Source organism: Centruroides vittatus, unplaced genomic scaffold, assembly GCF_030686945.1.
Source record: "Centruroides vittatus isolate TY-2023 unplaced genomic scaffold, ASM3068694v2 contig_874, whole genome shotgun sequence".
Lineage (NCBI taxonomy): Eukaryota > Metazoa > Arthropoda > Arachnida > Scorpiones > Buthidae > Centruroides > Centruroides vittatus.
This window is the reverse complement of record NW_027122566.1, coordinates 2750107-2765064: the sequence shown is the minus strand read 5'-3', so window position 1 is coordinate 2765064 and position 14958 is coordinate 2750107. Positions and strand designations below refer to the sequence as shown.

Genomic DNA, 14958 nt, shown 5'->3' with positions numbered 1-14958 from the left:
TATTATGTGTTAACATTTTTTGAAATTTAAATTCAATAACACACAATAAATTTTGAATTCCTTTATTTGAAATTCAGAATACATCGACTAACTTTCTGTATAATATAACTAAATAGATGTACTGTACATTGTGTTTCATAGCAATTTGTCATAGATTGTTAAAAAAAAAGGATTAAAAATAATTGATAGTCAACTCACTCCCATATCCAAAGTAACAAGATTACCCAGCGGGGTTAATGCTATTTGATTCTCTCTACTTTTTTGTCTTGGGAGTTCTCTACCTTGTAACACACCTTAACACTTCCAGGTGTGTTACAAGGTAGAGAATGGAAGCCAATAAATCTTTATCAAATAATTTTTACTGTAACTTATTGGCTTCCATTCTTATATCATCAATTTTATTTTATTGAATAATCAGTAAATACAGTATATTTACTAGTCACATTACTTTTTTACTTCTTTCCAGGAATACAAGTAGGATAGTGCTCAAACTATCTTCATGGACCAGTTTTCTTTTTTCCGGTTCCTCGTGGACCAAGATTTTTTTAAAATTAAAAATCGTTATAGAACTGAATTCAAATGCATTTTTTTTTTTAATGTTTAGGCCAAATTAGTAACAAAACTACAATAAAATTTTGTTCTAATCATGAAAAAAATGTGTTTGTGGGCATTTTTCAAGTAATTTTCTGGGCTGATTTCAATCCACAGGTCCATCCCTGCTTGTGAGTGTTTAAATGAAGAAGAATTTAAGTAGTAATTTGTTTTTAAAAACTTATTTATTAAAGACAGTTTTAAGTAGTTTTATTAACACTATATAAAGTTATGAAATTTGAGTTGAAATCTCGTCATGGCCGCCCAGTAATAAATATTTGCAAACTAGTGCTGGTCCACAGACTAGTTTGATTAGCACTGCAGTGGGACACCTAGCTGTGAACATCCTTGATCCAAAATTTCTGAATTCTCTGGAATGGGATTTGTGGTATTTAAAGTAATATTGTGTGATCTCAAAAACTTGTTCATTAACCACTTACCTTGTTCCCTTGAGATGACCTATGCCTGATCTGTGCTGTTTGTTTACTCTGTTGAGGGTTACTGGTTACTCTGACAGTTCTGCATTACAAGAAAATCATCAATGATGAATTAAGTGCTAATTTTTTTTTTTTAATAATAAACTTTGATGAAATTTATTTATGCATAATGTGTCACATAATTTCCCTAAATAAATTACATCAGTTACATGACATTTGGCATATTGTACAGAAATATGTTAATCTTGGATTAGTCAAAATAGCAATTACTTTGTCCCTTGAATTTTGTACTAATGAGATCTGTTCTTCAAGCTTAATTGCTTTCACCAGACCCGTGCTACAGAAAAAAAACAAACGCCACTTTTTTTTATATTGCTCTCCGCCTTTTCAGTGTATGGATCCATAAAGATGATCCAATTCAAACATTTTCTTGACATGCAGGACAGTCATAAAATGGTATATATGTCTCATCACCTGTGATGATCTTGGAAATAATCTAGTGTCTGTCTTGGTTCAACATCTCCAGAGTTTTCTTAGATATCCTGACATGCTCTGGTGTTTGGAAATTGTCAACTGATGAGGTATCCATTGAGACACTAATCTTTTAATCGTAACTCCTTATGCAGAAGTCTGCAACTGCAGAGGCTCCAATCTGTAGTCTCTCCTGTATCATTTCATAGATAGAGTATATGTTTGGTCTTCTGCAATCATTGGACAGCAGTTATGTTTTCCAACCAAGGGAAGGAAATATGACCCCTCTGAAATTCTTTATACCATCTGAACATTAATAAAGGATGGGGCATCATCCCCAAAAGCCAATTTCAATCATAACAGTCTGTCATTCAACCAACACAAAAATCATAGTAAAGTCATTGCACAAAATGCTTCTGTAGAAAATTCTTTTGTTATTATTAGAAACAGGGCCCATCTCACTTAGATTTCTGTGTGCTACTGTAGCCCAATCTTGCAATCCTGACAGCCAGCTGCATTTTACAAAATAAGAGAACAAAAAGGATAGTCCATGTGTAAGGTGACACCCAAAAATGTGTTACTGTAAAAGCAAAGCCAAAACTGATCAGATTAGAGTTGTTCTTGGTCTACTGTTCTCTCATAGTATGGAGGCACTTTGATCTAAACAACAAGTGAATGTATGCATTGAACTGTTCATACATAAATTATGTCCACGTTTTTTTTGACATTTTTACTCTCCCAATTACCAAATTAATATATAGAAAAATTTAATAAATATTTAACAATACATAAGTACACTACTACATATTGTATAATTCTGCTAGCTATATATTTTGTATCTAGTGTTTGTTTTTCTTTTTCTTTGGAAGGTGCCATGTCCCTTGGTCCCCCTCTGGGTGCACCACTGACCTATACTAAGACCAGTAGAGCATTAATTATCCGAATACTGATCAACGAAAAACATTGGTTAACCAAAAGCTGTTGGACTGTGTCGTGCTGAATCAAACGTTTTTGATACTAGATTAACTTCTAAAGTATAATTTTTTTTTTGTTTTTATATTTTTCAATATATTTATTTTTGTTTAAACAAAATAAAGAAATAATTTTTAACAATACAATAGCCATGATTATTATTATTAAAAATTTTCGTTATGCTTAACATCGACGAAAATTCAACACACAGCAACATGCAACGGAGAAAAATTTCAACATGGGATATACTAATATACTACTATTGGGATATACTAATATACTATATTAATAATGTATTTTTTCGTACATAATCTGTTATCCGAAAAATTGATTTTCCGAACAACCCCAGTCCCCAATTGATTTGGATAATCGATGCTCTATCGTATTCTTAATTTGAGTGGTATCTGTATTAATATAAATTCTTATCATGTGTTTTTTGTTGAAAACATTTGCATAACAGCAATGCATATAATGAAATCAGTTTAGGACAATTTCAATGATAATACTGTATATATAAGATAATGTCCCTTTTGTTAGGTTTTTTGGTATTCTGGGGGGAACCATAATGTGGCCATGTGTCTTTTCTCAGGCAAGACATTAGGGTAAAAGAGGAAGTAGAAAGGGCAAAGAGGTTAGCTGTAAGGCAGACTAAATGAAATAAAAAAGTTGTTATTCCTTATCCCCAAAGAGCTTACATATAGAGGGTGATTTACGTTGTCATCATTCAAAGGCTGCATTGTTCAACTGATACATCGTCATAAAGAACAAAAACTGATGAACTTAGTTCCAAATTTTCATTCTTTTGGAAAAAAGAGAAATCAGATTTTTAGCAGAAATTGGCTGATATTTTAAAAACAGTTAAGAAAATATGACCTATTATACAAAGTTTGTTTGTTTCATATAATTCATATGATGGTTTAAAAGAACCCCTTACAGAACAAAATGGGGAACTTAAATTCTCAAGGTCATCCAAACATTGTCCCTGTATGCTCTATAAACTTTGTAATTAGTCCCATCTTCCTACCTCAGGGTTTAATTAAAAAAAAATACTAAATACCACCAATGAATTATCCTGTATATAATTAATTTTTAACAACAATCTTAGAAGATTTATGTCTTATTCTATATTAAATGACAATTATTGTTGTGGCAAAATATTTGTTTTGTAATTTTTCAAAATTCATTTAAGAACACTAATAAACTAAATGCTATTTGCTGCTTAGTTTCCTGTTATGGGACAATTTTGTTGATATTTTTCTGTTTTCATTGAAATGAACAAGATACAAAATTGAGGTTTTAGAATCATGAGAAAATATTTTTTGTTTGTTTAAAAAAGAACTTTTCAAAATAGCAAAGATTACTGTAAAACAGTTTTTATTTATTCATTTTCATACACAAGAGAATTTTGCAGAAATAAATTTTATTTTAAAATCACTTTGTTTAAATGATCTGAATTAAAAACATAACATCCAATGCAGAATCTATTATTATTATACAGTCTGTGCGAGGCTCTTGTAATATTTACATATTTATAACAAATGACAAAACTACACGTAATAGTTTTTATTTTAAAACAATACTTTTATATTCAAGTTTCGACATTAAAGAGCCACGGCACATCTGATCACAGTCCAATTAAGTGTAAATTAACACCAAATTATGTAGAATGAAAGTATCTGATTAATTAGAATCCGATGATCGTGATAAAGTGAAGTGGAAAGAACAAGGCCCCTGAAATATTTTTCCCATTTAACTTAAGATTCCAATTAATTCTAACAAGCTACTCTTCTTTAGTAATCTTGTACTATAATAACAACGACAAGGAAAACTATTTATAAGAGTATAAACTTGTTCCCAATATTGGATTTGTAAATAAAAATTGCAAAAAAAAAGAAAAATAATCACATCCTATTTTAAAACGATGGCAAGGATGGAAAAAATGCCTGGCACTTTTGTTTCAATGTTATTTTCACTTAACCATAAATATTTGCATAAGTCTTGCAAACACAGTACTTACAATCTTGTCTCTAGTATTTTCTATATGAAGATATTCTATGCTTCTAGTGATTTAAATAAATGTGTTGTTTTTAAAGTTGGAATTTCTGACTGGATGGCACAATATGATTTTCAAATTTCACAGTACTTTGTTTATTGTAAAAATTTATTATTTTGAGCTTTGGCTTCAGATGATATTCTCCGTATTAATTTAGTTTCTGGTTTAAGAAATTACAAGAAATAATAAAACTTTTTTCAATTCCATATTGCTGCAGGAAAATTGTTAACTTCTGTTTGATCTTGTATGGCAACACCATTTACATTATATGATATTCTTATCCTCATCCGTAATAAATTCTATTAAAACAGAGAAAAATTATATTTAATATGGATAACTTTTTATTAATTTAAACTTAAAGAAAAATCAATCAAAAGTTAACACTATAATTTGAATTAAATTACCATTTTAACAAACTTATATTTTATCTTACACAGTCATCATCTCTTTATATGTAAAATGCTTACATTAAAAGCTACCAAGAGAATTTATAAAATTCATTTTATATTCAAATACAAAAGGCAAACTTTTTGTTATAAACCTATCAAATCTGAAATGTTAAATAAAATATTTAAGAAACAAGTCAATCAATGCTGCACAAGTAAAATTAAGTGATGTAAAAAACATTAGTTTTGCATTTTTACTAAAACTCAATTTATGCATTAGTAGATTTTTCTCTATGACATAAAAAAACAGTTAAACAACAAATACATAATTCAATTTTAAAATTCTTGGAAACATTAACCTACGTTTGCAATTCAGTTTAAAGCATATTCTTTGGTATTCTTGGCATTAGTGTTGCAATATTTTCAATTTGTTGTTGCTGCATTTCTTATAAAATTTGAATTTAGGAGGAAGAGATTGTAATTCTCTTTTTGTTATCATTCATCTTTAGGAACATTTAAAATGATTTAAGTTATAAACACTGTAAGTAGTTTCTTGTGTATATTTAAGAATTAAACATTAGTAATTACATTGCAATAAAAATAAAATTCTTTTCTAGTTTAATTTTAATGGCATTTTCCTGAACAGAGGTAAATACATTATTTATATACATTTGAATTGCTTGAATTACACATACTGTACACAAAATGTCTATCCTACAAATGACAAATTTACTTTTGTAATTTGTATCTTTTTATTGTAAGAAATAGGGTCTTATAAATTTAATATTTACATTTCTTTTTAATAAACCTTGTTTGTACACGTGGAAACAGTCTGCATAGCCAGTGGTTATTAAAAAATAATAGATGTGAAAGTAAATTATAGGAAGTATTGTGCAATCTGCAGTTTGATATATTTGTCTTCAATATATTGTTAAGTATTAAAATTCATGTTTATGAAAATAAACCAATTCAATGAAAATTTCATTTAAGTTGTGTTAAGAAATATTTAATACTAACTAGGGTAGGTACTGTACAATACAGCATATGCAATAGTGAGGTATTAAAGAACTAAACTAGTCTGTAAATGAATTTGACAGATGGCACAGAGTTAATTACACTTTATCTTAAAAGGAGTTTCATTCTTAGTTATGTTTACAGTTAACAATTATCATAAAAATTTAAAATGCACTCATTATATATTAAACTAATATTCTATATCTATGCTTTAATTTATATGTATTTCTGACACACTAGCAGTTTTTATTATAAACATAATATATTAAATATAGATTTTTTTTAAATTTTGCATAAGAGATTGTTTTAAAACAGAACTAATAGTTTTGTTACTGTAAAATTCACAAAAGTTAGTTTTTCTATTAGTACAAAAATGAAATTTTACAAGGTCAAAAAATAATTACAGTAGAGTCCTGTACAACGCAGGGATTGGTTATCAAAACCTGCATTATCGCACGATTTATGAAAGTTTAAACCTTGGCCTATAAGTTGAAAAAAAAAACATATACCTCTGATCGAGGGTTGTTGCTTGCTTTATTTGCGTGTTGTACAGGACTCTACTGTAATTATAAATACATGGCTAAACAACACCAAAAAAGTATAAATAATCAGAAATTTATTTGACTAGAAGATTCAAACATCTTCTAGTCTGAAAGAAATTGATACTTTACAGCAGGGGTCACAAACTGGTGGCCGTGGGCCACGTACGACTCATTAAGGTTTCGTGTCCAGCCCACGGCCTCAATGATTTCTTTTCTAGAAATAGACATTTCTAACATCTCTCAGGGGATTAAAACAGAAAAAATGCAAATGTCTGTTTATGTAAGTCGTAAAGACCCGTCAACAAAAGGACCATTGTTAGAGCCTTTTTTAATTACAGTATGTTTTGGTTTACCAAATAATATCAAATTTGGTTTGCATCTGATATACATCTATTTAACAGGCCCTTTGCTGCATTTGAGTTTGAGACCCCTGCTAGAAATGTCTTCAAGCTGCTTAAGGCTTGAAGACATTTCTATAAAATTTTCTGGTTTCTATACTTGAATTTGTTTTGATTATTGTTTATGTCAAAGAATCATTGTTCTCTTCTATAGGAAATATCTAACAAAAGAAAATAATTACACATTTTATTAGATAAAATTATACATAAAACAGGAAAAAAAACTTAAAAGACTGCTAATTGAATTGAATATATAACTAACCTTATTAGGATTAACAATTTTAATTGTTTGCTGAATATTTCCAGAATTACTTGGTGGTATGACTGTACTTGTTGGTGGAAGGAGTTGTAGTTGGAATGTCTATAAAATGAAGTAATTAAATTTATATTAAAATTTTCATTATTATTTCAATTAAAATATCTGAATAATGTTTCTCTAAAGAAATAATGTACACCAATCCAGAAAAAACAAATATTTGGTTTTTATTTTTTCCTAAATCTCTAGCAACATAAGCATACAAAATTAGATATTCAATATATATGACACTACAGAGTCCACTCATTGATCAAGTACTCTTCATTTTGTAAAAAAAAAAAATATTAGTCAAAGAAACTTTGAAATTTGGATTTATTCATAAGAGATTAAGCATTATGTGAGTTTTCCTAATCATTTAAGAAAGTCTAGTTTTATATAAAATATATTGCATTTAATAAACAACAGAATTTGCTTTATGTATTATTTATTTTATCAATTATATTTTAAAAGCAAAATCTGCTCTGTCATTTGTTAATTATTTTTATTTCAACAGTCAACTAATTATTAAGTAGTATTTCTAACTATAAAACATTGTAGTTTGCCTTTGTATATACTGAAAATAAATTATTAAAGAGAAGCAAAAGAAGAAAGGAACCAGTAATTTCATTTAACATAATAATTGAAAAAAATAGACTTATGCTTTATTAATAAAACATTTAAAAAATTGTAAATAGAGTGTACAGCAATTGATTATTAGAAGACAAATTAACCCTCCGTGAGTCGCTAGGAATCGTTCTCTTACTTAGGTCGCATGGGTCTGTCAGACCCGTCATTTTTATTTTGAAATTAATAAATTTTTTCTATCGCGTAGAGGAACTACAATTTTTTCGTTAAATTCTACGCTTTGTTTTTTATCTAGTAGTATAAATTACTTCTGTATTGACGAAATTGTCTTTTCAATATTTATTTTTACGTAATTTGATGAAAAATACACAAAATAATAAACATATCAAATTTCAACTCGCTGTAAGTTATCACGGCATTGGGACTGGAGCTTTTCAGGGTTACAAAATGGCGGGCCTACTAAATGAACATCCCAATAAGTTATGCAATTGACATAACTCTTTAACATAACTTGTTAAACCATATGTCAATGCATGCTCTCACCAATAAAACTATTTCAATGATAAATTATTTCTGTACAAAAAAAAATCATTGCAGTTCAATCTAGAAAATGGGAAGATTCTCTTGCTAGTCTTTAATTTCACATGCATCATCCTTATGCTGTGTCGTACAAACTGATTAAGTGTTCTTTCCAGTTTTATTGTAGGAATCTGTCCAGTGTGACCTGATGTCTTCTTTTGATTGACTGCACCAAAACAAAATCTGCACAGATATCCAGTGCAGACATAGGTCTGCCTTCATTGCCTTCCAGCAAGAATAGCACCATAGTCCATTGATGAATTTTCTGGCATTGCAGCTTGTTACTGACTTAGGCTAAGGAATATCATCTTCGTCACTTTCCTGGTCTGAGATTTTTTGATGTTTTGGCGTGATTTCTGCCACAATCCCATCTTCCAGATCTTCACTTTCTTTGTGGCATTGAAGATTGTCATCAACTTGTAAAAACTCTTATTGACAGACTTGTTGCACTTCTGCATTAACATCACTCTCATTGCTGTCTGCTGTGGGCCACTGCTTGCATTGCTGAGTTCTTTAAGCCACTGTGACCAAAGCAGTTTTGAATCATCTTGTCATTTAGGGACTGGATTGCTTGTAAAATGTTGACCTTTGAGCTTATTTTGATGGCAGTTGAAGATGACATTAGTAGATCTTCAATTGCTTGGAGAATAAAATTTACCAGTTGTCCATGGTACAGCATCTTCAAGTTCTTTATGAACCCAATATCCATTAGATGTCTCAAATAACTGGTCTGGGGAGGCAAAAATTCAATCTGGATGTTTTTCAGGCAATCCAAATGAGGGTGTGTGGCACAGTTGTCCAACAGCAAGATAACTTTTCTTGAGGTTTGTCCTAGCTCTCGATCCCATGTTTTAAGCCACTCCTTAAAAAGTTCAGAAGGCATCCATGCATTTTTGTTTGAACAGTAAACCACTGGCAAGGCATCCATTTGAAAACCTTCAAAACATTGGGGCTTCGCACTTTTCCCAATGACCAACAACTTCTATTTGTTGCCACCTGACAAGTTCGAGCAGCACAATAATAAAGTCCAGTCTCATCTGTGTTGTAGATGTCATCTGGAGAAAATTTCTCCAGAAGTTTGGACAATTTGGTGTTTTTCCATTCATCTGTACTTGTGGCATAGGCACTTTCTTTCTCACCATGAGCTTACTTAAATTTGATTTCATGCCTCATTTCCATCGACAACCAACCATCTGTTGCTTGAAATTGTGGTGATTCAGCTTCTTAGTGAGGACCTCTGCTTGACATTTGAACATTGGACCACTGACACAAACACCTTTTGCAATTACAGCAGCAAATCATCAATTGAGAGCATCGTCGACTTCTGGATCCTTGCTCCCACGTTGCCTTCCGTTTCTGGATTGTTCCTTGGCTGTCCATTCTTCTCAAACTTTGTCTTCCTGCTTTATCAAGCGTGAGATTGTGTTTCTGGACACACCCGTCATCTCCATCAGTTGCTGGTAGCTAGTGCTAGGGGTTCTCTTCTGATTTCATCTAGCAGATCAATTTTCTTAGCAAGCTTCAATTCCATCCGTGGCATCTTGAATCAAACACTGGGGAACAAAAGGGCAAGTGATCCATCTGCTCTCCAGACAGTTAATGGCCACAAAGACAAAAGTGGGGTGGGGATGTGAGACAGAGATGTGTCTCGTCATTTTGTATGGCGACAATACACACCTTGTTGAAACGTGTGGTCCATATGAATGGTCGAGCCAATTTGACACGATTGAGTGAGAAAGGGAAAGAGAAGGTCTGCATTCTTAAAAGGTTTCTTATGTTTCTTAATCATGACTGACAGCTGATAAAGAAAACCAAACAGAGGTCATGTATGGAAAAGCTGAAAATATCCAAATTCATCTCTCTTTTGTTTAGTTTTTCCAAGAAAAATACTATGCCAGCAGAGCTACTAAGCAGCATATCGGGGCCAGTAGGCAAAATAAATTATGCTTGAGTTATAGGATTTGATTCCATTCTTGAATGTTTTGTCCTAATACGCTGCATGTCCTACTAACCAACCCTATAAAAATTTTGAGTTTTAAAGTAAAGGAATAGTTTATTTACCAAAAAATTAAAATTTATCAAACTATTTCATTATTATTATTTTCTAGCATAGTCTTATCTTCTTATATTAAAATATCAAGACATTTCAATTGAATGTAAGACATTTTGTTTTGTATAACAAAAAGTATAAAGAATTCCATTTAAATGATGCTGGAATAAAAATAGTCAATCTTACAGCTGACCTTATCATGAAGAAAATCATTGTAATATACCAAACAATATTTTTTTTTAAATATGTATTGATAACTAAACATGCCCCAAACTAATTTTATTGTTTTAGATTGCAAATAACATGCCAGCATAGAATATTTTGATATAATAAAACCCTGCCAATATATTTTAGTATTAACTTTATAACATTAATAATTGAAATAATTAAAATTAATGGTCTTAAAATAGAAATTACATTTAAAATAATAGGTTCTTACAAATTTTTTAATTACAGTGGGTGATCGGTTAATGAACATAATCCATTCCAAGACTGTTCACTATCCGAATTGTTTGTTAACCAATTATCAATTTACCATAGGTTTTTATGGGAATTTGATTAATTTGTTCCGGAGACCCCAAAAAAATATATATACTTGCTTACTAAGTTTATTTATGTAATAATAAAAATACATTAATAAAAATGCAAGACTGTGTATATGTCATGTTTTTCCATTTGTGGGGGTTAAAGAATCTGTCTAATGTTGATTGCTTTTCTCTCTTCAGGATTTTTCAGAAGTAATTAATAGCATTGTCATTATAGAGATCCCCAAGCCTATTAACCTCAACCTGGTTTGGATGCCATTCAAAAGATTTTTAATAGCAGATATCGGCATTAATCCTCTTTTTCAGAAGAAAACATCTCTCTCAAAGTTTCTTGGTGTTCTTCATTCAAGAGTTCTTGGCATTCTGTCATCGGATCCATTTCAAGTTCCATTATGAGCTCTTCAATGTTCTTTATTTCTCAGATGTGATTTTTGTTACTCCTTTAGCTGCTTGAGTGTTCTTGATTATACAGTATCTTTCTTAGATAAGATTGAACTGTGGCCTACTGTAGACGTTGCTGGGCAGTATGGCTCAAACAATCAGACATCTTCTGCCTTTCGGAAAAAAAACCCGATACCAAACTTAACAAGTGCCCGCCCAACAGCCTCGCAAATACTATAAAAGAATTGTTTCTGTCAGAAAAATAAAAGGCTGGAATTACATGGGAGAGTTTCAAAGTTCAAAGGAATACTATCTGATCGTTGATGTCATCTCCTGCGCTCAAGAAACATTTCAAATTGTTGCCTGAAGACAAGGGAAGACCAATCGGTATTCATTATTTTACACCGCTGCTTCTTGTGTTTGTTGTCCAAACATAACAAACACTTACGTGAAAGATTTTTATCTGATTTGTTTGTTAACCAATCACCCACGGTATTATATTACTAATCAAATATATATTTTTTTCTGTATTTAATACATTTCTATAAGGTTCTGTGAGGTAGCTTAATTAATCAAAATTACCTTCCATTTTCCAGAATACTGAAGGAATTAGTACTAGTTCTTATTGATTAAAAATTCAAGAAAAGGAATTTTTTGTAAAAATAAATGAACTTACTGATGATTTAAACAAAAATACAATGAGCTAAATTTTCATATCAAATCAAAAGTAGATTTATTGTAAGAAAGTCAGTTCTGTACATAGATCATTCCCACCATTAATCAAGTTTGATATATGAGATGTGTTTAAATGAAACCAGTTTGAAGAGAACTACATGATGAGTTTACAGTTGAGATTTGGAACACTTAAGTGGAGCTGTACGTGTGGTGTATGTGAAGTGTTCTTAGGAATCAGTCTTAACAGAATCAGCAAGTGGTAATTCAGTTTATGACTGAGGTACAAGACAGAGGTGATTCATTGGAGAATGGTCATTGGATATAGAGAAAAATGCATGTCGAAGATTTGTTGAAGACCATTACTGATTTGTTGCAAATGTTCTGTGAGGACTGGGAGGAAACTATGAATTTGCAGTGCAACCAGGTTATGCATACAACCACATGACCAATAGTATGATTGCAGACATTGACAAAGCTAACAAGGTAAACCATGGACGAAGCATCCATGACTTGGCAAGTATTTAAACTTTTCCATTGGTACAGTATATAAAATTGTCTCCTGTAACCTGGATTTCTCCTAAATATTCCTTGTGTTCAGTCAGCATGTGGTACCCTGACTGAACACCATAAGAAACAGCAAATGGATGTCAGCTTGCAACATTTGATGTGCTACAACAATAAGAGTGAACAATTCCTACAGTGCATAGTGGCAGGAGACAAAACATGGTATCACAACTTTGAACTTATAGAAGTCTGTCAGCTGGCTTGCCCAAGCCAAAGAAATTCAAAACATAACTGTCAACCAAAAAAAAGGTATTCTGACTGCATTCTTCACATGCTGATCCATCAAATTGGAGTTTAAAGACTCCAATGCCATGATCAATGCCCAGCAGACACCCAAGAACTCAATAATCTGCACACAGCTATCAAAAGCAAGTGACCCAGCATGCTATCTTCAGGACTCATCATTCTCCACAACAATGCACAACCACACATTGTCAAAGTTGCTGTTGTTGCAGAAGTGGGAGGTTGAACATCTTGCATACAATCCAGATTTATCATCCTGTGACTTTCATCTTTTGATTCTACACACCTTCATTCCAATGAATTTACTATTTATTTGTTTTCTGAAACTAAACTTAAGTCTGAATTGCCAGATTATTTTTCAGGTAATTTTTAAATTATGTATCCAAATTTGTTCTTAAGAGAAACAGTTAAGCCACAATCTTGTGTAAATTTTAATGATTAATTAAATTCAAAATTAATTTCTTAGCTAAATAATTTAGAAAATCGTGGGGAAAAAAAAATCACTTTTTCAGACTATTAGCTGTATTATCCACTTGGAGCAAAAATTAAAGTTCTGACAGTTTAGGCTTATATTTATCTAAACAAATGGGATCTGAAGTGTATATACTTTTGAAGTTTCTCTGGGAGAAACTATTCATGATATAATGTTACAAGATTTCCTGTGCTATCACTGAACATATCTGCATGCATTATACAATACAAGCTATTACATAGCTGTAACAATATTTTATCCATATTACATCACCTTCCTTACTGTTTTTCAAATGCTTTGGATAGTAATAAAATATAAAGTAATACAGGAATATTTAACTAGTAGTCATTTCTGGTAGTATAATTACACATTTTTAATTTACAATTTTTTTCCTTTTCTCTTTTGCAAGTTAACTTGATTGTTGTATGTAAAATGACACTGAAATATTACAGTCCTGAAGAATATGCAAGTTAGAATTAAACTCAAAAACAAAAAATATTAAATTTTTAATGATTATTTTTCATTGATAATGTATATTATTATTATTATTATAATATATGTACACAAACCTTAGGAACAGCTGCTTGAAACAAAAAATCTTTCATGGGATTTGGTGTATCATTTGTAGCAGTTAAAAGAATGACTACTGACTGGGGATTATCAGGAGGCTTTTCAAATGAAAATTCTAATTTTAAACCATTTTTTTCAAAAGCAGAAATTGAAGGTATACCTGAAAAATATTGTATATTAGCCTTTTCCAGTCAATGAAAAACTTAATAATACATAGAATATATAACTATTATATATACTTACTATTTAAAACTGGAGATGAAAAGTCACCAAAATTATTTGATTTTTCTGACAAGTGTAATTCAGTATTGTCTATTTAAAAAAATTTTCAATAATTAATTAATTTTAAAAGTTATTTAATACCTTAAATACTGATGTTTCAGTATTATACTATAGTATCTATTATAATTTTTGAGAGTGAACAAAAACATATGGATACAAAGATAAACCATTTTTTAATGTTTGCATAGTAGTAGTACAAAGAAAGATGTAATTATAAATATTCTGAAGTTACATAAAATAGTTCTGTTATCATCATTCTAAGAATATTTTAGAATGATCCATCTAGACCACTAGTATTCAAAAAACTGTTCCACAAAACTCTAGGGTTCTTTAAGTAACCTTCCAAGGATTTGCAAAAATTTTTGAGAGAAATTTTTTCATTGTTTTCACTAAAAATACTAACAAATAAAAATTATATTTTTCAATCTTTATTTCTTTCAATGTTTGTAAACATTGAGAAAAATAATACTTAAAGAATATGAAAAAGTCAGTCTGAGTATCAAACTGCACTAAATGGTCAATAGAGTGCTTTCTATTTACCATTTAGAAAAATTGTGCTGTAAGTAACAAAATATGTTTTGTATACATTGTTTAAATTGCTTTCAACTGTCACTCATATTCAATAGGATTGTGTTAAAAAATTTATTTAAAAGTTTATTATAAGAATGATCAAAAAAAGTTTCCATTTGAAGAGTGTTGGGCTTGGTAAGTTCATTCCATTTAGAAAAAAATCACCACTGGCATTAAGGCAATTGTCTCATTAATGAACCAGATTAATGATGCCCATCTGGTAGAAATCAGTTGGCTACTGCATAAAAGTCCGATACTGCCCTGTTCATGTCATCATCTGATT

At 30.6% G+C, this 14958-nt stretch overlaps 1 protein-coding gene across 4 annotated transcripts in view; it reads right to left on the bottom strand.

Annotated features, from left to right (window-relative positions):
* Positions 1 to 3828: 3828 nt before the first annotated feature.
* Positions 3829 to 14958, bottom strand: part of LOC136982917 (AP-1 complex subunit gamma-1-like) — a 77465-nt gene continuing 66335 nt past the window's right edge. For all 4 annotated transcript variants that reach the window (XM_067279482.1, XM_067279484.1, XM_067279483.1 and 1 more), the window contains 4 exons: positions 14067 to 14135; positions 13823 to 13983; positions 7127 to 7225; positions 3829 to 4823 (listed from right to left, as the gene is read on the bottom strand). In XM_067279482.1, the coding sequence (XP_067135583.1) occupies positions 4722 to 4823; positions 7127 to 7225; positions 13823 to 13983; positions 14067 to 14135 (431 nt within the window). In that variant the 3' untranslated portion in view covers positions 3829 to 4721. The remainder of the gene's footprint in view (positions 4824 to 7126; positions 7226 to 13822; positions 13984 to 14066; positions 14136 to 14958) is intronic.